The 26221-nt window shown below is 44.1% G+C and overlaps 1 protein-coding gene across 14 annotated transcripts in view; it reads right to left on the reverse strand.

Moving 5' to 3' along the window:
* Positions 1-304: 304 nt before the first annotated feature.
* Positions 305-26221, reverse strand: part of LOC119973345 (mucin-2-like) — a 186120-nt gene continuing 160203 nt past the window's right edge. For all 14 annotated transcript variants that reach the window (XM_038811279.1, XM_038811274.1, XM_038811268.1 and 11 more), the window contains 13 exons: positions 25736-26160; positions 21923-22094; positions 20763-20995; positions 16835-17018; positions 16527-16737; positions 11312-11487; positions 9894-9963; positions 9632-9738; positions 8158-8189; positions 5544-5654; positions 4331-4382; positions 2356-2458; positions 305-747 (listed from right to left, as the gene is read on the reverse strand). In XM_038811279.1, coding sequence (XP_038667207.1) covers positions 576-747; positions 2356-2458; positions 4331-4382; positions 5544-5654; positions 8158-8189; positions 9632-9738; positions 9894-9963; positions 11312-11487; positions 16527-16737; positions 16835-17018; positions 20763-20995; positions 21923-22094; positions 25736-26160 — 2048 coding nt within the window. In that variant the 3' untranslated portion in view covers positions 305-575. The remainder of the gene's footprint in view (positions 748-2355; positions 2459-4330; positions 4383-5543; positions 5655-8157; positions 8190-9631; positions 9739-9893; positions 9964-11311; positions 11488-16526; positions 16738-16834; positions 17019-20762; positions 20996-21922; positions 22095-25735; positions 26161-26221) is intronic.

A 26221-nucleotide genomic window follows, 5' to 3' on the forward strand; every position in this document is an offset into this window, starting at 1 on the left:
TGTATTGCAGTTGACATGCCAATCATTACAGTTGAGCGAGTGTCCTATTTTCTTCACAAAACCTTCACCTTCCTCAGAACGTGGGAAATGAAGAGCAGGAGCAGCACCCTTATCTGAATCGTCCCTCCCTAAGATAGAGGGGCGAAGACCAACTAAACACTTGATACCACAGTGGGAATTCTGTGTTCCTTTGTGAAGTGCAAAACAGGTGAATTCAAAATTGTTCTCCATATAATTGTTTGAACTTGATAACTGCTGATTACTAGAAATCTGAAATATCTTATTTGAAAGTACTAGAATTCAGTCCTCTTCAGATTTGTTTATTGATTATCATTTCTGATCATTCAAAAAGTGTCCAATGGGGACAGGACAGGAGCTGTAAATATTCCACCACAAAACCATAGTCTTCACCAGAAATTAATTTTTGGATATTATAAGAAATTACTTTTAGTTAAATGTCCCATTATGAAAACTTATCAATTGGTAAAGGTAGCAGAAGAATAATTTCCCAAAAGTGATTTTCATTTTAAGTTGTCAAAATAGTGATGTTTAGTTTAGCAGATGTATTTGTGTTATCAATTGCCTTTTCCTTTTCCACAATCTTTGCAAATGCAAGACTTGATGGCAACAAATTCGACTTTCTTTCTCCTTCCATTTCTACAATGTAGATTGACTTGCACTTTTTCAGTCTTCTCTTCACGGCAACACTGGCAATAATGGTCCATGCCCCGGCTTTTGAAGTCATATCTGGAAAAATAATGAGTACATTATACGCAGGACAAATGTAATAACTTACCAGTATAATGTTTAGTCACCAAGGCTCCTAAACAACTCCTTTCAATGATCTCTACCACCTAGAAGGACGAGGGAGGTAGATGCATGGAAATACCACCCTCCAAGTTACACATCATCCTGACTTGGAACTATATTGCCATTCATTCACTGTCACTTGGTCAAAATTCTGGAACTCCCTCCCTAACAGCACTGTAGATGTACCTACATCAGATCAGTTGCAAAGGTTCAAGAAGGCAGCTCAACGGCACCTTATCAAGAGCAACTAGGGATGGACAACAAATACAGGTTTAGCCAGCAACATGTTCCTTAAAAAAATGAAGTAAACGTGTCTCTTGTGCAATTGTTACATTCAGAATATTGCTGCCAGAATCCTAACCCTGAAGAAGTCCTGCTCAACCCTCATCCCTGTGCACGCTGACCCATATTGATTGCAGATCTGCCAACACCTCAATTTTAAATTCTCATAGTTGTGTGCCGCTCTTTCCATGGCCTCACCCCTTCTCAAATCTGTAACCTCTTCCAGTCCTATGACCTACTGAGATCTCCATTCGCTTCCAATTCTGGCTTCTTCTGCATAAGTCCATCCTTCAGTTGAGTGGTGCACCCCCACACAAACTCAAGCATTGCAACAGCCCCACGCAAGCATCCAGGGACCCCCCACACACAAGCATCGGGACGGCCCCACCCCCCACACAAGCATCCAGGCCCCCCATCGCCCAACCTACACAAACATCCCCTCCCCCCACACACACACACACAAGCAACAGGATAACCCCACCTCCCATACAAGCATCCAGGCCTCCCACACAAGTATCCAGGCCCCCCTCCCAATCTACACAAACATCGGGGAGCTTCCCCCCCCCCCCCCAACACAGACACACACAAACATCGGGGCAACCTCCCCCCACAGGGAAAGTGCCCACCCCACCACATATAAGGGAATCCCTCCCAATGGGGCTACCCAGGGGATATGCCCCTGGCACTGCGGGGTTGCCATTGCAAAATTGGCACTACCAGACTGGTACTGCCAGTGGGCAGTGTCAGGTTACCAGGGGACTGGCTAGGGTACTGCCCGGGCATGTCTGTCTCCCCCCAGGCCTATATTTACCTTTACGCCCCGGCAGGTTCCCCTTGGCCGATTCCCATTGTTATATATCTGTTGCAGATGAATCAGTGAGGGGGTGTTCAAATAGCTGGGAAGCCCTTTCATGACACTTACCTTTATTATAAAATGTGTTGAAATGAGGTTCCCACACTTTGGCAGGAACCTCGTCATGTCACTGGTGAGGGGTGGGGAAAAATCGGGAAACATGATCTCGCCAGTGAGAATCTCGTTTCCCGACCCTCGCAGGATTCTGGGCCCACATCACTGTTTGCACTGAAGGCTAACGTGGGCTCAAACTTCCATGGAGTTGAGTTTAACTTTCACTGAGGTGAAATAATTTAATTCTACTTCTCCAATTTGGATATGAGTTCAGAATTCAAATGTAAAATGCAGCATTTTAACACATTACAGTATTTAAAGTTCATTGCGTTTTAAGATATCAAAACTCTACTTACCGAGTTGCTGATGCACAAAGCCCTTGACATTGTGTTGCTTCAAAAGTTGCTTCACAGTATCCCTTTCTGATTGTTTCATTGAATTTATTAACTTTGCAGTTGCCTACGGCAGGGAAAAATAAATTGCAGCACAAGTTAGAACGAAGGAAGATGATTCATCTACCTCACCAAATTTGCCTTGTTTTTTTTCTGCTGAATTAGTAAACCTTTCACATGTCTCAGCATTACATTCTGATGTGTAGGGGCTCAGTTTAGCTCAGTTGGCTGAACAGCTAGTTTGTGATGCACAGCCAAGGCGAACAACGCAGGTTCAATTCCCATACCTTTCCTTCTCGATCAAGCCTCTGGCCTGAAGTGTGGTGATCCTCAGATTAAATCACTACCAGTCAGCTCACCCCTCAAAGGGAAAAGCAGTCCATGGTCACCTGGGACTATAGCGACTTCACTATGTACTGATGTGTCATAGTGTATGGCAATAGTGAATATGCAAGTTTGTCACAGGAGTCTATAATCCTTTGATTTTGTTGTATTTTAAAGAGGTCTAAAGGGAGGTAGCACTGCAATGGTTTCTCCTTAATTGGGTGAATGCTTGTAAATCATCAAAAATCCATACCTTCAAGAGAATCATGTTTGGCTGGCTTCAGAAAAGTTTTTATTTACCATAAATTGTATCCAGGACAGGGATTCTGTTTTAACTAAAGTATAGAACTTGCTTAATGTCATGCTTTTTGGACGTTAGGCATGGGCGAGATTTTCCGATCACGTCCGCCCCAGACCAAAGGTTCTCACCCAGAGGTCTTTAAATGTTCCATCAAATTTTCTGTTCTGCCCACTGGGGAATATTTACCCCATGGTCGGGTAAAGGTTTGCCTACTTGCGGTTCCATGTTTTCCTGGGATTGGGGGAGAGGCGCGGTCACTAATTTTTCTTTCAGAGCAGGATCAGAGCAGCATTCCCACTGGAACTGAGGGAACTCAGGCCGTTAAATGGGTGTTACAGCTGAAACAGCCAAGTAAGCGAAGGCACAAAGTATCCATCAAGGTACTGAAAGCATGAAGCAACTCCAGAGTATTCAGAATTGCACCAGCAGGAAACACCAGGGGTGCAAGGGTAAGTATAGAACCTCGGGGGAGGGGGCAGGGTGGGGTGGGTAATGAGTTACACATCAGGCATGGCACTGCCCGGGAAGAGGTTGGCACTGCCATGCCAAACTATGCCAGGGATCAGTGCCAGGGGTCAACCCTCTCGTGGGCGGGGTTTTCATTATGTTTGTTGGTGCGGATGAGCTACCGATGGTGATGGTGGTTTTGATGGGTGGGGCCAAGGCTCCAATGCTTGTAGGGGGAAGGGGGGCAGAGTTCCTCATGTCCATTGAGGGGTGGGGGGGGGTGATTTATTTTCTGTGTTGATTGAAAAGGCGCTCCAATCTCTGTGGAGCTGGCCCTGCTGGCTTTGTCAGGCCACGGCGCGTCACACTGATGGTATAAACTACATCCCCAAGATTCTTTTTCTAAAATGGCTCAAAATCTGTACTAAAAACTGTGCAGTTGGAGAGCTACGTGTCAGGTTTCAGTCAGAGCCTGACACTTTGAAAACAACAGGGGAAAATACCGCCAACGTTTTACAAAATTGGACTGCATGGAAGAGCTCAGAAGCAGCTTTTTGGTAATTGTGATAACAGTCTGGGACATCGCATAAACCTGCCCAATTTCAGTAGGCACTGCCTCTGAATGTATTGAGCTCACAATGGCTGCAGCAAAGAAGAGACCTGGTGCTAATGAAGGTACATCTGGGTTAAATAAAAGCAAACTTCCAGTATCCCCTAATATCACTAACCAATGTAGGTACATCAATTCGGGGAGGACTGCGTAGCCTGGCATATACACAAACAACGGGACAATTTTACGATACTCAAACTGCTAATGTGGCTTCAAAAAACACAATTACTGTTTATGTAAACACACGAAATGCATACCTTCTGAAGATCTGCACCTGAAACAGCAACGATCGATATAAATTCTGTTGTCCTAAAAATAATAAATAAAATATTGAATCATTAGTATGGAATGTGTTGCTCCTTAAATATAAACAGCTACTAATAAAATCAAGCTCCTTTTTAAAGCATTGTCTTTGTGTACTTCCAACCATGCCAATTACAATCTTATGCAGTCTTCTTTAAATTGGATAAATTAAATTCCCCCAATAAAATATTTTTATGCTGTAACATAATGATAGCTATAGACCTGATATCATCTCTGAAATTAATATTTTATTCATTCTTATATCAAGTCCCATAGGGCTGAAAAGTTTTTTTTTAAAGGAACACATCTTTGGGTTGTGGGGTGAGACCCATGCAGGCATGGGGAGAATGTGCAAACTCCGCGTGGACAGTGTCCCGAGGCCGGGATCGAACCCAGGTCCTCGATGCTGTGAGGCAACAGTGCCAACCACTGCGCCTCCCTACCACCCCAAGGACTGAAAAGTTTTAATGGGTTCCGAATACATTTAAATAATTTGTTTATATTGCAATGACAGTGATTGAAGTGTTTGTTTGATTTGATAGAGGACAGACAACTTTAATGAAGGAATAAAGAGTAATAGTCTACTTAGTCAAAATGCTAAACCTAATTGTAATCTACTGTATGATTACAAGTTGATTTGTTTAATAGGGGTGAAACTGGTCTGAGCTAACGCTTCTGGCTAGGCTTGTGGTAATCGTCAGCTGATGTTTTACGGTGCCAGTATTTATTTTTCATAGACTTGGAAAATATTGGCACAATTTTTAATTTCAAACAAAGTAAAAGAGACACGAGACTGAAAAGCAACTCTCCAAAAAGATTCTGAAGTATCGTTCTGTGAACTTCAGTGGAATGATCGAGCACAGCAAAAACAAAAAACTGCCAACTCGCTACATGTCTGTCTCCTGTTGCTGGCATCAGCCAACTTAAAATATTTTTCATGCCTGTGTGCGGCGATGAGATTCTGGGCATGTGAAGCAATAGCTGCTGCTGCTAACTGCTGCATTTGTTGAATAAAAGATTTGTAATGATCAGGCTGTCTCTAAACACCAAGGCGTTTGCTGTATTACAGAAGGGTTTTCGCAATTAAATGAACATGGTTCAGGGCTCTGAAACGTACGCCGATGTGATGAAGCATAATTTGCTAATAATAAAGTGACCATCACAAACCTCAGGGCAGCTTTCATCCTGGTTGCAGGATTTATTTCTGATTAGAACTCCGAACTCACCACATACATATGAGAGGCATGGATTATTGGCATCCTCCCATACATCCCCCTCCTGCGAACAAAATGCAAATGGAGAAAATAATGAGTTATGAGACATTTCATTTCCAAGCCTAATTCTGTCAATCGACTTGAACCTGTTTTGGGATAGGAATAGTGCAGAAAGTTTATTTTTTAACCATGTTACAATCTAAATGTAACACTTTGCCTGCTTTGTTTTACAACAACATATTTGCAACACAAATTTATTACGGTAGAAATAACATGACTCTGATGTTACTCACCAAGTCTCGCCTGAGGGCAGAGGATGGGTAGAGCATTGTGGCAGAAGCTTCATTGCTCCAAGCTGCCACGTTGCCAACCTAAGGATGCTGGGCCTTCAGCATGACTCAGCGCATACAGAATGCAGGTCAGCCCTGTCACACCTTTGCTCCAGGAATTGACGACAGACCGCGCTTAGGGCTGGAGGCCCGAAGCTGCCTGCCTCGGGCCTTATGGCTGTTACTTGCTGAACCCAAAGATTAGAATATCCATTGGAGTCACTGAACAGGAAGTTTCACATTTATCCAGAGGGTCCTGATCAGATAGGACCCCATCAGATCCAGGCCTGAACACAATGTTCAGCACCAGTTTCCTGATGTGCCACGGGATATGTGGTCTCCTTAATCATTTGGGAAGAAAATGATGTGTGAGGGTTCGGAATAACCCAGACTGGACAAATTAACTAATATTTACTCCAATCATTTAAGGCTGTGTTGTGTTTTGCCTAAAAAAGGTTAATAAAGGTTGAAGTACATGAAGTTTTTTTTAATCACATTTCCCATCGTTGTGGTCTCACATTAAACAGATTAACAGGGAAGCCCGTTTGTTCAAGTGTATTTCTTCTTTTAATAAAAAAAACAGCAATCACTTTTCTCAATCTTTTTAAGAAATAAGCTGTGGACCCATAGTAAGTTCACCCTTGCTATTATTCTGATACAATATCATCATTGCATGAAGTATCATTGTGGATGTGCAAGTCAATCTGCGCAAGTAATTGTTAGCTCAGGTTGAAAACTATTCGATCACTGCTCTCCCTTCTGGAACTGTAGTGTAGGGAGGAGACATTACAGCCCATCACATAGCTTTCTGAAATTCAGCACTTCCCAAGTAGCCAGCAGAAAGAGAAACCTTGCTCAATGGCATCAATAGCAGTGATAAATTGGACCTTTTTTCAACAAAAAAGAAGCCAAAGGAATTCACAGTAGATCTATTATTTTCTCCATATAAACGTATGAGGGAATATTTTCAACATACAGTTAAAATAAGGGAGCGCCTACACTTTCTATTGCCCTTTCATTCTTTTTATGTGTGGAAATGTCCAGACTTTTATTGTGAATGGGTTTAAATTGTACTGAGATGATATCAGTAATGATTCCGTTCCTTTCCTTAATCATCTATTCAATGGGTTCTGACCCATTTAAGGAAAAATTAAACACAAATTGCAAAGAGACTTCACTCAATCCTTACTTACCAATATTACGCAGCACAATTTCAACCCCGAAAGATCACAATTTATTTGAATCTACAGCTTGCTGCATTGATGGACTGAGTAGATTTTCTGGGCTGGATTCTCCGCCCCGCCGCGCCACTTTTCTGCCTTGATCCTCCGGCGGGATTCTCCGTTACGCCAGCCGGTCAATGGGGTTTCCCATTGTTCAGCACCAGTTTCCTGATGTGCCACGGGAAATGTGTTCCCCTTAATCATTTGGGAAGAAAATGATGTGGGAGCCCTGCGCCGTCGGGAAACCCCCGGGCGCTGGCAAAACGGAGAATCCCGCCGGCAGAGAATACAGCCCCCTGTATTTTTTATGATCAATTTTATGCATTGCTCACGTTGGTTATTTGAATTTAATTCGGCACAATTTATCAATTCATTACAGAAATTAAAAGATGCTCAGGTTTTTAAAACTATCTCTATGAAAGTGCAATCATTAAAAAAATACAGCACAGAAGGAGCCATTCAGCCCTTCATATCTGTGCTGGCTCTTAGTAGATCTATGTAATTAATCCTATTTCCCTGCTCTGTCCCCGCAGAGACAGTTCTTTTCTCTTCAAGTATTTATTGAATTCTCTTTGAATGTTATCATTAAATCTGTCTCCACCACATTAGGGAACAAAAAAAGCTACTTTTCTAGGTTAAATACCGCAACTTGCAATTATTTTTTGTACTCACTTCACCTGAGCTAGGTCTGATTGTCATTCCTATATCATTCATCTACAATTCTTCTTTTAACCCCTGTAGCCTTTTGTTCAGGCTCTCTAATGTGCTCGGCACCTCTTGAATAAGTTCTCCCAGATAATTTTTGATTAAAGCTGATTCATTTTCAAACACGGCTCCTCCCAATCCCTTTCCTCCAACAATGACATTTTCAATCGCATTCCCATTGGAAAAGAGATGGGTAAACTTACGGCTTTTAGCCGAATGGCTTATTAATCTCAAAACATCAGTTCATGAATATCTGATTTAATTTACAGATCTCTTAGAAGAACTATTATCAGAGCTTTCAATCACTCACCTTCTTTGGGTGTCCAAATTGGTCACGGCAAACTAGAAAAACCAAAGGAGTTATTTACCAACTTGTCTGCTTTCTTTATAATAGGCACACGACAAATATGATTTATAACTAAACTTTTTTTTTCCTTTATAAATTTAGGGTACCCAATTTTTTCCAATTAAGGGGCAATTTAGCGTGACCAATCCACCGAGACATGATATGCACATCTTTGGGTTGTGGGGGCGAAACCCATGCAAACACGGGGAGAATGTGCAAACTCCACACGGACGGTGACCCACGTCCAAACCTGGGACCTCAGCGCTGTGAGGCAGCAATGCTAACCACTGCGCCACGCTGCCCTTGCAATTTATTGTTAAACTAATGACCCTCCTATGATCTTGCTGAATTCATGAGAAATAAGGGTTGCATATTTTAATTGTATGTATTGAAAAAGGCTGAGGGAGCTTATATTTCCGACGCTAGAGCAACTAAGAACATCGGTGTTATACACTGATGCACCGAGGGCAGCGTATTAGCATAGTGGTTAGCACTATGGCTTCACAGCGCCAAGGTCTGAGGTTCGATTCCCAGCTTGGGTTACTGTTTATGTGGAGTCTGCAACTTCTCCCCGTGTCTGTGTGGGATTCCTCCGGGTGCTCCGGTTTCCTCCTACAAATCCTGAAAGACATGCTGTTAGGTAATTTGGATGTTTATTTCCTGGGCCCCAGGAGAATATGGTACGGACATATTTAAATGAGCCTAGTGGTGAAGGTGAGATCAGACCGCAACATCTCACAAGATTCCGTTCACTCTCGTGAGACATTTCGTGCAGCACGAATCCTGTGAGAGGCCTCGCGCGAGATTAAACGGCCTTGTCGCATCACCAAGTCAGGCGCAATGAGGCTATTAAATCGCCTCCTATACTTTTGACACGCTTATGTAAATTATTGGCTATTAACTGCAAACCCACCCTACAAAGATAATATGCTGTGACGGGATTAACAAGGGCCAAGTGGCACTTCCCACTGGGGAGGAATCCCTCCCTCTGGAGTTGCTGGCTGATCTGATTGCACCAACAGTGCATTAGTGGCACCTGCCAGCACTTCAAGAAGAGGAGGAAGAAGGCACATGGAAAGCTGGAAAGTCCGGGGCGGTTTTGACAGGTGAGGGGTAGTGGTGGGAAATGGGGGGTAAGAGTTTGGATCTAAGATTGCAGGGGGATAGGAAGGGTGTATGTGTTGGTGGAGTTTCATCGTAGAGGACCCGATCTGCAAAGGGCAGCCCCCAAAAGAGAGAACTCTATCTCACCTTCCATCCCACTCTATGAAAGACTTTTGTTTCTAATCGTGCTGCCCATTCCTGCCCAACTGCCCAACCCAAACGTTTGATGGCACGTACAATGTATTATCATCAGGGTAAATCGGCTTGGTAATAGTGACCTTTTTGCAAATGAAAATAGATGAATAATGCTCATGTGAAAAATTAAATACCCTACCTTGACACAAAACCACACATTTGGATTTTTCTTCAGATAAGACCATTCCATCTGGACAAAAGCAGCCTTCCTCAGCAGGAGCGAACTTCTTCCCAACTATCACCGAACTGGTGAAACAAAAACTTCAATTTACTTTCCAAAATCAGAATTACAGATTTAACTTTAAATTATTTTGATCAAAGTTATGTTTGAAAACTCTTGGCTCCCTTCATCATATCATAAAGGGCATATTACAATAGCTGAGAGATGATCACATACTTACTCATTTTTGCATTGATCGTCTTTCTTGCTTCGACATGGCTTGTACAAGAAACCTTGATCGCAGTTGTAATCTTGCAGTGTGAAATAAAGTGTTAGGTACAAATACAGGTAAAATATTGATGACAGAAGCAATCACGTTGAGCATGATATCATCAAACAAAGTACTGTAAATGTTGGTAACAGCCTAGTTTGACAGAATCACTTTCCACCCTGGATAGTTTTCATACTCAGATAGAGCACCAAGCTCAGAAATAAATTGCAGGTTTAGCCAGAACAATTTGTTTCTAAGTTCCTCCTAAATGCAGGGCGACAATAACATTTTCAGAAAAGCTATTTGTCATCGGGCACTAAAGAATGTCTAATTTCCAAGCAATTTAACATGGATATCTTATATTTGTAGTCACCTTTGCAGAGAGCATTGATCTACAAGAGAGATGAGAGTTGTGGGAGATATGGGCAGGAAAGCGGACTTAAGACCAGAGTCGGAGCAGCCAGATCTTATTGAATGGTGGATTAGGCCCGATGGGCCAAATAGCTTGCTCTCATCCTCCTATTTATTATGAACTTTCGTAGTACAGGAATTGCTCTAATTATCATGGAGTTGACCCCATGAAGAGGCTTTTATCATATGTGGAAATCTATTACAAAATAGATCCTGGCTCTATGGGTGCGATTAAGCGGCCTTATCGTGCCTGGCTTGATGTCGTAAGAAGGTTGTTAAATCTCACAAGAGGCCTCTCTCGGGATTCATAACAGTTGAGATGTCTTGAAAGATTCAACAAAACCTCGCGAGGCATCACTATCGGCTGGGCGAGAACCAGATCAGCATATTTAAATGAGCCATTTGGCTCAATTAAATATACTTTCATAGGATTCTCCAACTGCCTGGGAACTAACGGCCTCTCCAGCGAGACCTCGCCAGGGCGCCATTTAGTACAAATGTGGACCAGTCGTAATTGCACTTGGAGGGGGATGGGTGTCTCCAGGCAATCAGAGAACCCTGGATGATCAGGGACAAGGCAGGGTGGCACCCTGGCACTCTCTCTGGAACCCAGGCACCTTGCCACTGCCAGCCTGGCACGCTGGCAATGCCACTCTAATAATAGCGCTAAGTGCGGCCTCAGCAGAGAGAAACTCCCCGAAGCCAAAAGAAAGGGAAAAGTGCCGTTGAATAGCGAAGTGTTTCTTTATGCTGCAGCTGCCGAGAAATATCCCGCTGAACCCACCCAAAACCAGACACAGATTTTTTTTCCGTTAAACCACGCCCTATATTTGCAGAATCACACGGTCACCATTTCAGTTATGGAACAATTAGGTTAAAAGTAATTGGTTTTTTTTGTATCTTGTTGAATAGCTCCTAAGAAGTAATTATTTTTCATTTATAAGTGCTGGGTCATCATCCAAATTTATAATACATACTGCACACTCCATTGGTGAAAGGCCTCCAGTCAACACAAATGCCAACACTAGCACAGGCCAAAGCCGCAGTTTCCAAGCTGCTGCAGTCGATGGTGGCATTTAGCGTGCAGTGGTCAAAGACACAAGTCTTGAAGTAGTTGTCAAGGTTGATCTTCCTCCTGCACTCTTCAAATGGCCTAAATAATACAAAAACAGACTGATTAAAATTAAATGAATGTGATTTATCATTGCATCATTTTATGGGCTGGATTGCCTACTGCCCGCAGTTTCCCAGTCCGGCAGAGAATGAAGCGCTGGCCGAAAAACGGGATCAGCACCAGACGTCAATTCTGTTCCGATGCTCCGATCTCCTGCCATGAGATCTAATTAACAGCCCGAGTCTCCAGCCTCACTTGTGGGTTATGCACTGACCCCCTGGTGTAAATTTATGCAGGTTTTCCCAGGCGTGGCCCTGACACAGTGGACCCCGCAGTAGGTCAAAGGGGTCAATGCATAACTGAGGTGCCCCCCAATATCCATCAGAAGGCCGTCCTCCCCCCACGATGCTTGATAGTTTTATTACTCCAGAGACATGTGCTTGGTGGATTGTTGATCCATCTTTCCCTTCACGCTTAAATCCATCTCCATTACCCTGCCTTGATGCTAACCATTATGTTTATAAACACTCTTGCTACAATTGCCAGTTCCTCAACACATCAAAAACAGCTAAGCGCTTTCTGTTTTAAAGGCAGGAGTGACTGATGGAGGTCTCTGATGGGTTTCTATGATGTAGGTCTCTGACACGATGTACTAATGGGTGGGTCTGATGGGTGTTGTCTGGTCACCCTCATGCAGGCATGCTGTGTGTGTGTGGGGGGAGGGCGGGGGGGGGGGGGGTGCTGCTATTCCCATTTTGAGAGGACAAATGGAATCCAGCAAGCTCTCCCCCATGCATAAGTTAGCATGGTGAAAACTTGCATACCGGGCCCCGCTCCTAGCACCAGTGTGGTCTAGTAGTAATTCTCCACTGGGGGGAGCACTTAGGCTGAAGAATCCGGCCACAGAGACTTAAGAATTCCATTAATTTTGAGAGTGATTAATTTCTTGTGAAAATATTAAGTCTATTATCCCAACTTCTCATTTGTTGATCCTGAGCTTGCTCCAAGGAACCAGGACCGGAATTCTTTGTTTCTGAGACTAAGTGTTGACGCAGATGCACAATTCGTGGACTTTCACAACAGCAAAACTGGCTCTGAACCTGGTTCAATTCAGCAACTGTGGAGCGGCTAGCACCGGCGCCACGTGGAATAGAATCGATTCCAATGAAAAATGGTGCGGGATTTCCCTGGTCCATGACACTTGGGAGGCTGACAAGCTGCAGCTGCACATACACATTACAATGCCCACACACACTCATCCCAGCCAACAAGGTGGCACTGGTTATGCTGGAGCGCACCCATACAGCTGATGGTTTGGCTGGGGCCAGAGGGCACCTACCGAGGAGGGGGGGGCTGGGGGGGGGGGGGGCGGGTGAGGTGCTGGGGGGCAACCTATACCATCCATGGTCCTAAGTTCACTGTGGGATGTTCATGACGAGCTCAACTGCGCGGCTACCTTGCCAGCTGCGGCAAAGGTGTTCCGTGCTCATCCATCCCGACCCCACAGCCCATCTCCTGACCCCCCAGCCAGCAGCACAACTTTCAGCATACTATGGCCACGTTGGACACTTTTTGTACCCTTCTCTCTCCCTCAGCAGCCACAACGCCAGTTTAACGATTTTTAAAAGCACAAGTGAACTGCGCCGTCGGGAACTCGGCCCATCAGACATCGTGGAGGCCCCGGAGAATACGGGGTCGGGTCCGCTCATGATATGCAAATGGTGTTTACTGTGTGTCCGTTTCTGACCGCATTGACAGCGCTGTTGAGGTGACGGAGAATTGTGAATTGACGTCAAATTGGTGCCGTCGTGATTTTAGCTTCAGAACCTTTTCTCCGCCCAATCGCGTGTCGCGATTTCAGCGTCAGCTAACAGAGAATCCCGCCCCAGATTATCTGAAGAGAAAACAATTTGAGGGCCACAGAGTAAAAATGGGGTGTGGGACCAGTTGTATTCCTCTTGCAGAGAACAGGCATGTAAGTAATGGGAAAAATGGCCTCCTTCTGTAACAGTTCTCTGATTTAGATCAGATTTAAATTGCTGTTAGAAAGCTAGTTATATGTTATATCAGCATTCTCTTTTACTGTTCCCTGACCATTAATTAGTTTCACACCTAAACTATAACTGCCTTTCCAGCTGACTTTTGAAAACTTGAACCATAAATTTGACCCCTTTGGAGATGACAGTGTGCGGAAGCAACAACTGCAACAAACACCCAAAAGGACCAATGTCAGGACTGGGGAAACTTGACCCATCAGTCTCACATGTCGATTGTCAGTGATATGCGGAAAGCAACGGCAGCCCTAGATGCACCTTGCTGGTCATAGGTATGGGGGCTTGGTGTTGTGGAGGCATGTGGAGGCTGGCATGGGGTGAGATCAAAGGCTGGGACACCAGCCAAGATCAGACATAAGCCCGGGAGAAGGGGCAGGTTATCCAGCAGATGGGTGCCAAGTGCACGCGAGTGGTGACCCGGGAGCAACACACATGCACCTCCACCCCCTCCCCGTGGCGTGTTTTCTGGCAGAGGAAGCAGCTTTCCATTGGCCACTGGGGCTGTTGAGTCCCGCCAAGGGCCACAGCGTTTTATATGGCTCACCCATCCCGCTGCCGGGGTTCCCCCACTGGGGGGGGGGGGGGGGGGGGGGGGGGCGCCTTTGGCAGGACCGGTTCATCCAACTGGTGAGAAGGGTCAGAAAATTCCACCTGACATTTCCGACAGTACAGCAGTCCCTCAGTATTGCATTGGAATATCAGCCAGATTTTCTGGCTCAAGAGTCAATGAGTTTCTCATAGAGCGATGGCTGACATGCCAGATGGAAAGCAATTAGCAGGTCACAATTGCTGAAGTGTTCCACGACTGGAAGGGAACATTCCTGCCTGGCAATTGTCATGTGATGCCTGTTCAACACTTCAGCAGTTGAGGTCATTCAGCTTCTGATCTGCGGGTAAGCGTTCTCCAAGGCGGCCTTCAGGACGCGTGACAATGCAGAATCGCCGAGCAGAAACATATACCCAAGTTCTGCATGCATGAGTATGGCCTCAACTGGGACTTTGGATTCATGTCACATTACATTCACCAACCCCCCCCCCAACCATCTAGCCTGAGCTTACGAAATCCTACCAACTGTCCTGGCTTGAGACAATTCGCACCTCTTTAACCTGGGGTTACCCCTATCTCTGGCTCTGTAAAGACTTAATTACATGCAAATTATCACATTGCAAGTATTGTCTATAAATATGTTTCTGGAACCTACCTCTTCAGTCACCTGAGGAAGGAGCAGTGCTCCGAAAGCTAGTGATTTGAAACAATCCTGTTGGACTTTAACCTGGTGTTGTAAGACTGCTTATTGTTCTAAAACCAATGAGTGCATGGCACAACTTTGCTGTAAACCTGAAATGATCCTGAATCTTCAGAGAAAGCAGACAACCTTGCCAGAGAAAACCATCTCAAGCCGAGAAGGAGGAAGTACCAACAAAAGCCCGAACTGCAGAAAAACATGAACTGGAAGTCGTCCCAGTGCATCATAGATCTTTTTCTTTTTCTTTTATTAATATTTTCTTTCCCTCTCAACAACCCTTTCCCCTCCATGTTGGTTGTCTGTGTGTGTAAAGATCGGGGATAGTTAGGAAGGGGGAATTAGCAAAGGGGTAATAGATAGTCAGTTATATTTTCTAAGGTTCCCCACGGTCGGCTATTGCAGAAAATACGGAGGCTGGGGATTGAGGGTGATTTAGAGATGTGGATCAGAAATTGGCTAGTTGAAAGAAGACAGAGAGTGGTAGTTGATGGGAAATGTTCAGAATGGAGTTCAGTTACGAGTGGCGTACCACAAGGATCTGTTCTGGGGCCGTTGCTGTTTGTCATTTTTATAAATGACCTAGAGGAGGGCGCAGAAGGATGGGTGAGTAAATTTGCAGACGACACTAAAGTCGGTGGAGTTGTAGACAGTGCGGAAGGATGTTGCAGGTTACAGAGGGACATAGATAAGCTGCAGAGCTGGGCTGAGAGGTGGCAAATGGAGTTTAATGTGGAGAAGTGTGAGGTGATTCACTTTGGAAAGAATAACAGGAATGTGGAATATTTGGCTAATGGTGAAATTCTTGGTAGTGTGGATGAGCAGAGGGATCTCGGTGTCCATGTACATAGATCCCTGAAAGTTGCCACCCAGGTTGATAGGGTTGTGAAGAAGGCCTATGGTGTGTTGGCCTTTATTGGTAGAGGGATTGAGTTCCGGAGCCATGAGGTCATGTTGCAGTTGTACAAAACTCTAGTACGGCCGCATTTGGAGTATTGCGTACAGTTCTGGTCGCCTCATTATAGGAAGGACGTGGAAGCTTTGGAACGGGTGCAGAGGAGATTTACCAGGATGTTGCCTGGTATGGAGGGAAAATCTTATGAGGAAAGGCTGATGGACTTGAGGTTGTTTTCGTTAGAGAGAAGAAGGTTAAGAGGTGACTTAATAGAGGCATACAAAATGATCAGAGGGTTAGATAGGGTGGACAGCGAGAGCCTTCTCCCACGGATGGAGGTGGCTAGCACAAGGGGACATAGCCTTAAATTGAGGGGTAATAGATATAGGACAGAGGTCAGAGGTGGGTTTTATACGCAAAGAGTGGTGAGGCCGTGGAATACCTGCAACAGTAGTGAACTCGCCAACATTGAGGGCATTTAAAAGTTTATTGGATAAGCATATGGATGATAAGGGCATAGTGTAGGTTAGATGGCCTTTAGTTTTTTTCCATGTCGGTGCAACATCGAGGGCCGAAGGGCCTGTACTGCGCTGTATCGTTCTATGTTCTATGTTCTATGTTCTATCTGTTTAATTATAGCACTGTACATAATAAAAGACTCCTTGTGTTAAAGTTCCAAACCTGGTGACTAGTTTATTGGGCTCAACCAAGGACCTTGGGTATTTTAAATAAAATCCTATTTCACCTGTGTTGTAACACCGGGTCAAGTGGGCTGGAATTGACCGTGCAAAAGCCCAGAGTGCCGTGACAGTAGCTAGAGTTAATACATGTGTAAATCGTTTTTACTTTGAAAACAAATTCAAAGTGAAGAATTAATTTACTTACTTTCTTTGAATAACATCACAGACTGTTTCCTCAGCTTTGCATGTTGGAGCAGGGGGAACCGGGATACAAGGCACATTGGTAGGAGCTGACTGGCAAGCAGGTTTACTGGGATCATAAAGCTGCCAGTCATAGGCAGTTTTGTGGCAACAGTCAGATGGCTCAACTGTTCCATTCTTTCTTATGCATTTGGGTGGAGCATGAGAGCAGGATCCTAAGATCAGAAATTATTATACAGTGCATTATGTACCAAACAAAACTTATTTTGCAAAATCATCAATATAATATGTGCGCAGTCACAGAATACATACCGCACTGGCCTTGGGTATTATCCAAGAAGTATTTTTCTGGCACTCTGATCTTAAAGGCATTACGGAACGCAGTGATACTTGTCCGGATTTCAGGAATAAGAATATATGTGCTGATGCCCAGTTTTGTAATCTCAAATCCTTTTGCACTGTAGGGAAGACTCACACCGATTCCATTGACAGACAACTGTGAAAGGAAACATAGAAAGTTTTTTAAACTGTTCCAAGGTACAGGGAAGTCAGTATGTTATAATTAATGTCCTGAATCTTTCCGGGAGCAGCAATCATCATTGGATTTCCGCTCCACTCCTATCTTTCTGCGCCACAATTGAGTTCTGCTTTTCTGACTGGGTCTTCTGATACTGGCAACTTCAGAAATGGGCAGTGAAACTTCAATGGACTGTTTCCTCGTAGTGCTGGATTGTCAGCAGAAGATCTTTTATGTCATTGGCTGCCTTATTCTGGTGTTTTAATGTCCCAAAGTTTCTCAGTGCGTTACTATGTATGAGTGAGTGAGTGGGTGAATACGGTGGATACGGTAATTTGGAAGAGTAGGGTGGCAGGGGGAAAGCTGGGTAAGGGGTCAGGCTGTGGGGAGTTTTGTCAGGGGTGAGGGCATCAGATTGGGTCCGGGGGAAGGTGTCAAGGGGAGTCAGGGAGGTGAAGGGGAGAGTTGTTGAGGGGTCAGTTGCACAGTTACCCAGGCATTAGACTAGGATTATTCTGACTAACATTTCCTGGGTAACTATCCAGGTAAATGAATCGGAATGGTCTGAAGTCTCTGAGTCTAACTGGGAGCTGGGAATGCTTTTGGAAGATCCCAAAGATCCAGGGAGATGCCCATTGGAACTTTCTGAGAAATTCTCACAGAGACATTGCATTGGGACTTCTGAGGGATCTCATAATGGATCTTGGTGTGTAAAGCCTCTAACTATCCGGAGCATCCGGTCCAATATCTAACTTGAAATTAATTTTCTTTCCCCCGTTGGAGAAAGTAAATTATCCAGTAACTCTTACAAGAGGTATTTTGAAGTGTAGACTGGATATTATACTGTTATTTGTACATTTTGGAAGATTACTACCACAGCATGTGCTTGTCACAGACAAGTAAAATAAGTGAAGAAAATAAGACTTTACATATAAAATCCTACCAGTCCAAGCATAAAGATATTACTAATTTTAAAATAGTTTTTGTTTTAAATAGACACTGTTACACCGAAATATGGCTTTCGAGGGGTCAGGTAGTCTATGCAACTTCTACATAGACCATCAAGCTTCAAGAAATTTCAGAATTAAATTAGGGGTCTTCCCCTTGAATGGACATGCCTAACCGGCACTCCTCTGTGGAATTTCACACCCGCTATTATTAAAGCTTACTCCTAAACAAACAATGGACCCCTAGACTCTACATCTCCGGGTCTGAAATATAATAAAGGAAAGCTGATGAAGACAGTTACCCACAAATTAAGTGTGAAAGACCACGCTACCTTCTATTGTATATCAATGGCTGTTAATCATGTGAAAGCCACATTTTGCTCTACCACCAAAACCCTTTTATCCCAAATCCCATTGAAACCCGCACAATATGCAGAATAACACCAAGACCATAACTGCACAGAACAGCTATTGCACCTTTACCTTTCAAAAACCACAAGGCTTAAATGTCTTTTGGAAAAGCCTCCCCCAGCCTGATTTAAAAAGCTTCGAGTTCACCTGTAAAGAACTTAGACCTCCAAATATAACAGCCATTCGTGCCTATCTACATGACCTGCTGGACAGTCTTCATTTTGAAGGAACCCTGCAGTTAATCTGGATCTGACCCCAGCCATCTGAATTTACCTGAACCACATTTGCAGAGTGGGTAAATCCTCTCTTCTCACAAAGTGCTTGAACCGTTAACTATTCTGCAGCTTTCTTGATTGTTTGATGTGTGACTAATCCAGCATTTAGATTTTTGGGGATGAATGTGCAATTTAATAATCCTCTTTATTTAAACCCATGAAGGACTGCTGCTGGTGCTGTTTTAACTGACCCCCACACTAACACTGGTTTAGCCACTTTCAAAAGTAAACCACATTGATTGCGAAAGGGAGGTTATCTCTCCCCCCCATGTCCATAACAATAGGTAACAGCAATAATAGCAGAGTATGGTGGTGTCTTCACTTTGAAGGAACCCTGCTTCCTCAAGGATTTGAGTGTGGTAACACACACTTTTACATGGTGTTGTTTTCTTTTACTCTTTCATGGGATGTGGGCACCCATTTTTTGCCCATCCCTAATTGCATCTGAACTGAGAGTCAAACACACTGCAATGGATCTGAAGTCACATGTAGGTAAGGATGGCAGATTTCCCAACCTAAAGGACATTAGTGAACCAGCTGGGTTTTTACAGCAATCAATGATTGATTCCTTATCATTATTACTGAGAAGAGGCTTCTATCCCAGATTTTGCTAATTGAATTATCTAAATTTCACAAACTGTTGTGGTGGGATTTGAACCTATGTCCCCAGAGGATTAGCCTGGGCCCCTGCTTTACATGTTAAGTGATATTACCACAACACCATTTGGGGAGCTAGATAGTCACAGCTCTGGATAGACATGGTGGATGCTCCAACATTCTTTGCATCATATGGCTGACCAGGAACCTTTACCATTCCTGCTGCCTGCCTTTGGCATGTATTTAAATGATTTACCGATTGATACTCAATTGCCTGAACGCTTTATGAATGCACCTTCTTTGGCCTAGGTTGGGACTTGAACTCAGAGGTTCTGACACAGGGAACCCCTCCGCCACAAGACCTCCATAATAGCATAATAACAGAGGGGGCAATTCTAGGTATCATTTTGGGTGGAAAACTGGTGAGAATCCCGACAGCTGTTCCAGGATGGTTCCCATCGCAATCCACCCACATTTAATCATTTTTTCTGAAACTTGGGGAGATTCTCACTGAATTCTCCTACACTTTGAATTTTTTCTGACATGGGGACGTCAACAAGGCCAGTTCCTCAGAGACTGGGGCGCCCTTTTTTAAAATAAATTTAGAGTACCCAATTCTTTTTTTCCAATTAAGGGGCAATTTAGCATGGACAATCCACCTACCCTGCACATCAGTTTGGGTTGTGGGGGTGAGATCCATGCAGACACGGGGAGAATGTGCAAACTCCACATGGACAGTGACCAGGGGCCAGGATCAAACCCGGGTCCTCACGTCATGAGGCAGCAGTGCTAATCATTGTGCCACCGTGATGCCCCTTGCCCTTTTTAAAGGATATCCCGATCTCAAAGTTAAGTTGAAGTTCCCCACAACCCCCACTCATGGACATCACAACCACCCTGCCCCCCCCACCCACACGGACATGGAAGTTACCCCCAACTCTTGGTTACAGAGCAGCAACATCCCCTATCACTAAATGTCCGTGTCATTTCCCCCACCACCACCACACATGCATGAGAATGACCCAGTGCAAAAATGTCCAATGTAATGACATAAGAATCACCAATATTTTGGAAGGTAAAATTTTCAGAGGCCACGCTGTAGGAAAGGTGATCACCAGGAAGACAGCCACAGTAAAAACTCCTCCGATCATGGTTAGGACAGACATTTTGCAAGGATGGATAATTTTTTATATTGACATCAGCCTCTTTGAATTTAATAAGAAATAACAGGCAGTAGCTGATGGGTGAAAGGGCTCATAGGAATATGGAAGATGGAATGGTAGATTGTGTAGAGGAGACAGAATAGAGCATGGTTACATTGAGATGTGACTCCACGTGATTTGTCACTGACAGGCAATGAATAATTAATTAGCAACCATGGATGTGTAATTTTTATTTAAACCGTATATTGGTGGGTGACACTGGTTATTATTAATAATTACAAATTGTCAATCAAATTTTACAATATAAAAAACACATACAAGAGTACTTACCACATAGGTTTGTCCAGTTGAAATATGTACAACATTTCCATTGTAAGAAATAACTAGGCCCTTTGGACAAGACTTCTTTATGAAGGGGATGCAAAAATAATTATCTACCAGAACCGAGAAATTGTATTTTGGAACACGTTCTTCCACAAGTATATAGGTGCAGTCGTCGAAGAAGTCATACCAAATATCATCAAATGTGCGATAGTGTGGGTCTCCCCATATTTCACATTCACCTAAAATTAAAGCAAAACTGGATTTCAGAGAACTCAGGACGTTAGGGTGGCATTGCTGCCCGCTTCCCCTAAGATAATGGCTGGATTCTCCACCGTCGGGTGCTCGGTTTTGCCGGCAGCTCAGGGGTTTTGCGATGGTGTGGGCTGCCTCACAATGGGAAAACCCATTGACCAGCCAGTGAAACGGAGAATCCCGCCGGCGTGCTGAACCAGAAATCAGGCCCGGCGGGACGGAGAATCCAGACCACTGTGTGGGAATTTTGACCCCCCCCCCCCCCCCCCCCCCTCCCTCCCTGGCATATTTCCCTTCTGCAGAGAGGGCCTGCCTTTGACTCGTGGCAGAATCTTCTGGTTCCGCCGCTGTCTACAGGGTTTCATGTTCTTTGCACCCTCTGCAGCTGGAAGCCCACGTGGTAGCAGCACGGTAGCATGGTGGTTAGCACAAATGCTTCACAGCTCCAGGGTCCCAGGTTCGATTCCCGGCTGGGTCACTGTCTGTGTGGAGTCTGCACGTCCTCCCCGTGTGTGCGTGGGTTTCCTCCGGGTGCTCCGGTTTCCTCCCACAGTCCAAAGATGCGCGGGTTAGGTGGATTGGCCATGCTAAATTGCCCGTAGTGTCCTAATAGTAAGGTTAAGGGGGGGGGGGTTGTTGGGTTACGGGTATGGGGTGGATGCGTGGGTTTGGGTAGGGTGATCATTGCTCGGCACAACATCGAGGGCCGAAGGGCCTGTTCTGTGCTGTACTGTTCTATGTTCTATGGTAGATTGCCATTTTATGGGACCAGGCGGGTCCGCCGGTGAGAACGGTTAGAAATTTTGGACAATCAATCCAATACTGTCCATTTTACGGTCCGAACAAAGTGGAAAATTGTCCTCATCATTTCAAACACTATCCATGTAACATTTGAACAGATGAATGATACTAACAGTCACATTCCCATTTCTCACAACATCCATCTGCTGTGCGAACTTTCACGGGCTCGATGTTGTTGTTACATGTCGGTTTTTCCATTACTGGACAGACAATGCGATCCATTTTAAAGATGTCTCCCTGCATACAAGTAATCATTGTGCAGTTTTCCTTCCACGTCTCATTACACTAGAAGGGAAATCAAAAATGGTTAAACTTTGAACCTTATTAAATAAGGCAAATGTAGTAACACAAAAGCAATCAGTAATTAAAAGCTGGCAATTTCAACAAAAAAAAATCTATCATTACGCCTGGAGAATTGAAGAAATAGCTTTTCTGAATCAGTAAACAGATGAATTTAATATTTCTAGGAATTTGCAGATATCCAGGTTTAACTTATTTATTCTTCCTAAATCAATTAGCATGTGTAGCTTTACTGGAGCAACATATTGCTGAACCTGAATAACAACCCAAAAAGGTAACAGTATGAAACTAACATAGAATCATGGAGAAGGAGGCCATTTTGCCCATCACAGCTATACCGGACCTTAAAAAAATCCAGCCAATCAGTCCCAATCCCCTGTTTTTCCCCCATTGCCCTGCAATTTTCTTCTTTTCATGGTCATAACCAATTCCTTTTCGAAAGATACTACTAAATCTGCATTCACCCTTTCAGGCAATGCATTTCAGATCATAACAGCCCACTATAGATTTTGTCAATTGTCTTAAATCTGTGTCCATTGGCTGCTACCCTTCCTGCCAGTAGAAATAGTTACCTTCTAACTAATCTATCATAATATCCAATCATAATTTTGAATAACAATACGAAATCTTCCCTTAATCTTCTCTGCTCCTTATAGTCAACTTCTCCAGTCTGTCTACAAAACTGAAGCCCCTCAGCCCTTGCACCATTCTGGTAAATCTCCTCTGCATCCTCTCAAAGGTCTTCACATTCTTCCTAAAATGAAGGGCAGGATTCTCCGCCCTCCCAGTTGCGAGATTCTCAGTGGGGTGCCGTTCGTGGCAGCGGGATTCTCTGCTCCTGCTGCCGTCAATGGAAATTCCCATTGAAGCTACCCCCCGCAGGCCATGAGAAAACCCGCGGGAAGGGGTGCACTGCCAGCAGAACCAGAGACTCCCACTGCCAGCGAATGGCCAGAAAAGTCCGGTCTGGACACAATACTCCAGCTGTGGGCTAACCAGTGATGTGAAGTCATAACTTGCTTTTGTACTCAATGCCTCCACTTATAAAGCCAAATATCATTTCCTTTAATTTTCAACAGCCTTATCATGTCCTGTCACCATCAAAGATATGTGTATGTGAACCTGAAGTCTTCCTGATCCAGTATCTTTTTAAAACCATTTAATTTTTATTGTGTGTCCTTATCCTTCCTTTAAAAAGTACATCACTACATTTCACACTAGTTAAGGAATGGATCCTGTAGCACAGATATAAACTCAATCATTGTTCAGGGAAAGAAACTAGGAGAAGAGGAGAGCAAAGCTTCAGAGCAGTAGAATTTTAACTGCCATGAGCGTGAGTCTGGATGTGGGCAGAGAGTTAAATCCCCTGAAATTGATGTTGGGTTGGGATCCAGACACCATTCCACCTTCTTTCAAATTTCATCAGGATGGGATTGAAGGTTAATGGGAAAACCCCTTGGATCTGTCAGGTAAGCAAACAAAGGTTCTTAAAAAGTCAACCAAGAAGGGTTTTAATCCTCAATAATGAATTTAGCAGCCAGGGCACCTGTTTCCTGACTGGTGAACAACGAGCCAGGGTCACTGAGGTTAATTCATTTGTGGGAAAAGCTTCTTCAGTGAAACTGGGAAGCCTCTGATCAATGAAACTGAAGTGTTCCAGCCCAGGCCACTAAGAGAGCACAGATCAAAGCATTTCTTCTCACAGAGAGAACTACCACTCTTGGTAAGTAGTTGGTAACTTTTTGGAAGACATTTCACCCACCCAGCACTTTGTTCAGCCTCAGCTGCCAACCTAGCCAACAGCAGGAGCAACATTGGCACCAGCATCTTCTTCAGCTGCCTTTTCCTCTACCGCTCCACATAACAGAGTGGGTGAACATTGAGAGCCCGTCATTCCAGCACAGACTCAGGGCACAATTTACTGGCCGCATCACGTCGGGATCGGGGCTGGTAGATCCTGGGAGAGGCCTCCCCAGGATTCCCGACAGCCGTTACGCCTTGCAAAACCTAACCATAATGGGTGGGACCCAGTCTCGCATGGTCAAGTGTGTTTGAAAACCCACTTAGCCATGTTGATGCCGCAATTCGGCATCTTTCGGCTCTGCCGAGGAGACCCCCGTCGAGCACCGATTAGTACTGGTCCACACAAACGGAGACCAGGCGTACCGGCACTTGAAGGAGTTCCCAGACAATCGAAGACCCCCGGATAGTTGGTCTATGGCCATACTTGCACCCGGGCACTTCTGTTGCCACCTGGGCACCTTGGCACTGCCTGCCTGACAGTGTGACCCAATATGCACTCACAGGTGAGTTGGGGCATTAGGGGATCCAGGGGTCGCATCCGGGCGTCGAGGGATTAGGGCGCCATTTATAAATGGCATCCGGATCTCTTCCTGCACTGAGGTGCTCTGCTCGTCGGTGCCTCTTAGTGCAGGAAATGATGCTGAATGCGGCCTCATGGGGGTCAGCACAGACGGACTCTGATTCTTTTTGGTTTGATTGTGCCCCATTGATAAAATCCCACCCTGAAATTGTGGGATACAGATACAGGCAGGGATATTAGAAATTAAAGATATAACATGAAATCAAAAAGGATGTTCTCAGATAGAAAGGTGCAGACTCAGAGACAAAAAGAAGTAAGTTGAGAGAGCAAAAGGTTAGAAATCAAATCCTGACTTGACTTTCCTTATCTGACTCTTTGCAATGTTTAATATCTCTGGTTTGCTCTGTTTTGGGACAAGAGTTATTTGGTGATCTTAAGCTAGGTTTTGGTATAAATTGGTAATGTGGAAATGAGGAATTAGCAATGCACATTCTACCTAAATATACATATGAGACTTATAAGATCACAAATATTTTAAAGGGAATGTTATGGGATAGATGTTGGTGTCTGCCACTCTCTCACAGGTAAAACATGCTAATGGCAAAACTGAACAAAATTCATTGAATTTAGCTTGTGCTGAATCCCAGTTTGTGCGTCATGGGTGCAGTAATACTGACATTCGGACATCATTTTACATTTGCCTTCCTTGACCACCTGGAGTATACGTCAGACTTTCCAAGATTCATGGTTTAATTTTGTGCAATTATTAAGAGTCCACACTGTAATTTCCAATGTGTGCCTCCAACAGATGGAGCTTGCCATTAGAAAGCTGTGGGAAATTTCTGGATTGATTCAGAATATTGATGTGCAACACTTATGTTTTTGGAATAAAAACTTAAGTGTAAATTAATGGCGAGACACTTTTCTTCTTTGACCATAAACATGACAGAACTGGTGACGACTCCCTGACACCATCCTTATCCAGCCTACCGCTCCACATTGATAAGAGTCTAAGACCAAAATATAGGCATTCTCTGAAGTATGTCAAAATGGCAACAATGATTTATCTCTGGGTGAAAGTAATAACGCTTTCATTTCTATAGTGCCTCATCCCATCAGAAATTTGTGACTATTTCCTGTCGGGAAATTCCATTGTCATGAGATAATTTCCCAATTAAAACCTGTAAGCTTATCAAAATATCCTACAGATGGACAGAATTATGAAAGCTATGGAGCTGTGTGAATGACTCGTGTTCAATCAATACATTATTAATGCTATTAGAATTGAGACAAATTGGCTTACCTTCCTTGGTGGGTCTGTATTGCACTTACATGATTGTAGGGGGTGATTTGTGGCTTGAGTTATTAGGGGCTCAAAGATTGTATGTATTACAGGTTTAATGGTTGTGGATGTAATTTGTGTCGTTGTTCTTGGCTCACAGCACACTCTAATTCTGTAGTCCAAACACATGAGGTGATTCTCGGGCATCAGTCCATTATAATTGCAAATCAATCCTTTGTTTATATCACAAGTAACGTTATCCTTTGTTTCACTTATTGATCGGTGTGGGAACTTGACAGCTTCACAGTCGATGCCACTTATTTGATATGGGGAGAAAGGACATAGTTCATTGCGGATTGGCTCCAATAGCTCAGAATCTCCTTTGTTCTGAATGGATGGTGTATTTTCATTAAACCAGGATGACCATACACCACTGCAATATAGTTCTGCAAAATGAAAGGAGCCAAGTTTATTGACTTTGTCATGAACAAATAAACATTTAATTGG

The sequence above is a fragment of the Scyliorhinus canicula genome, chromosome 11 (assembly GCF_902713615.1).
Source record: "Scyliorhinus canicula chromosome 11, sScyCan1.1, whole genome shotgun sequence".
Taxonomy (NCBI): Eukaryota; Metazoa; Chordata; class Chondrichthyes; order Carcharhiniformes; family Scyliorhinidae; genus Scyliorhinus; species Scyliorhinus canicula.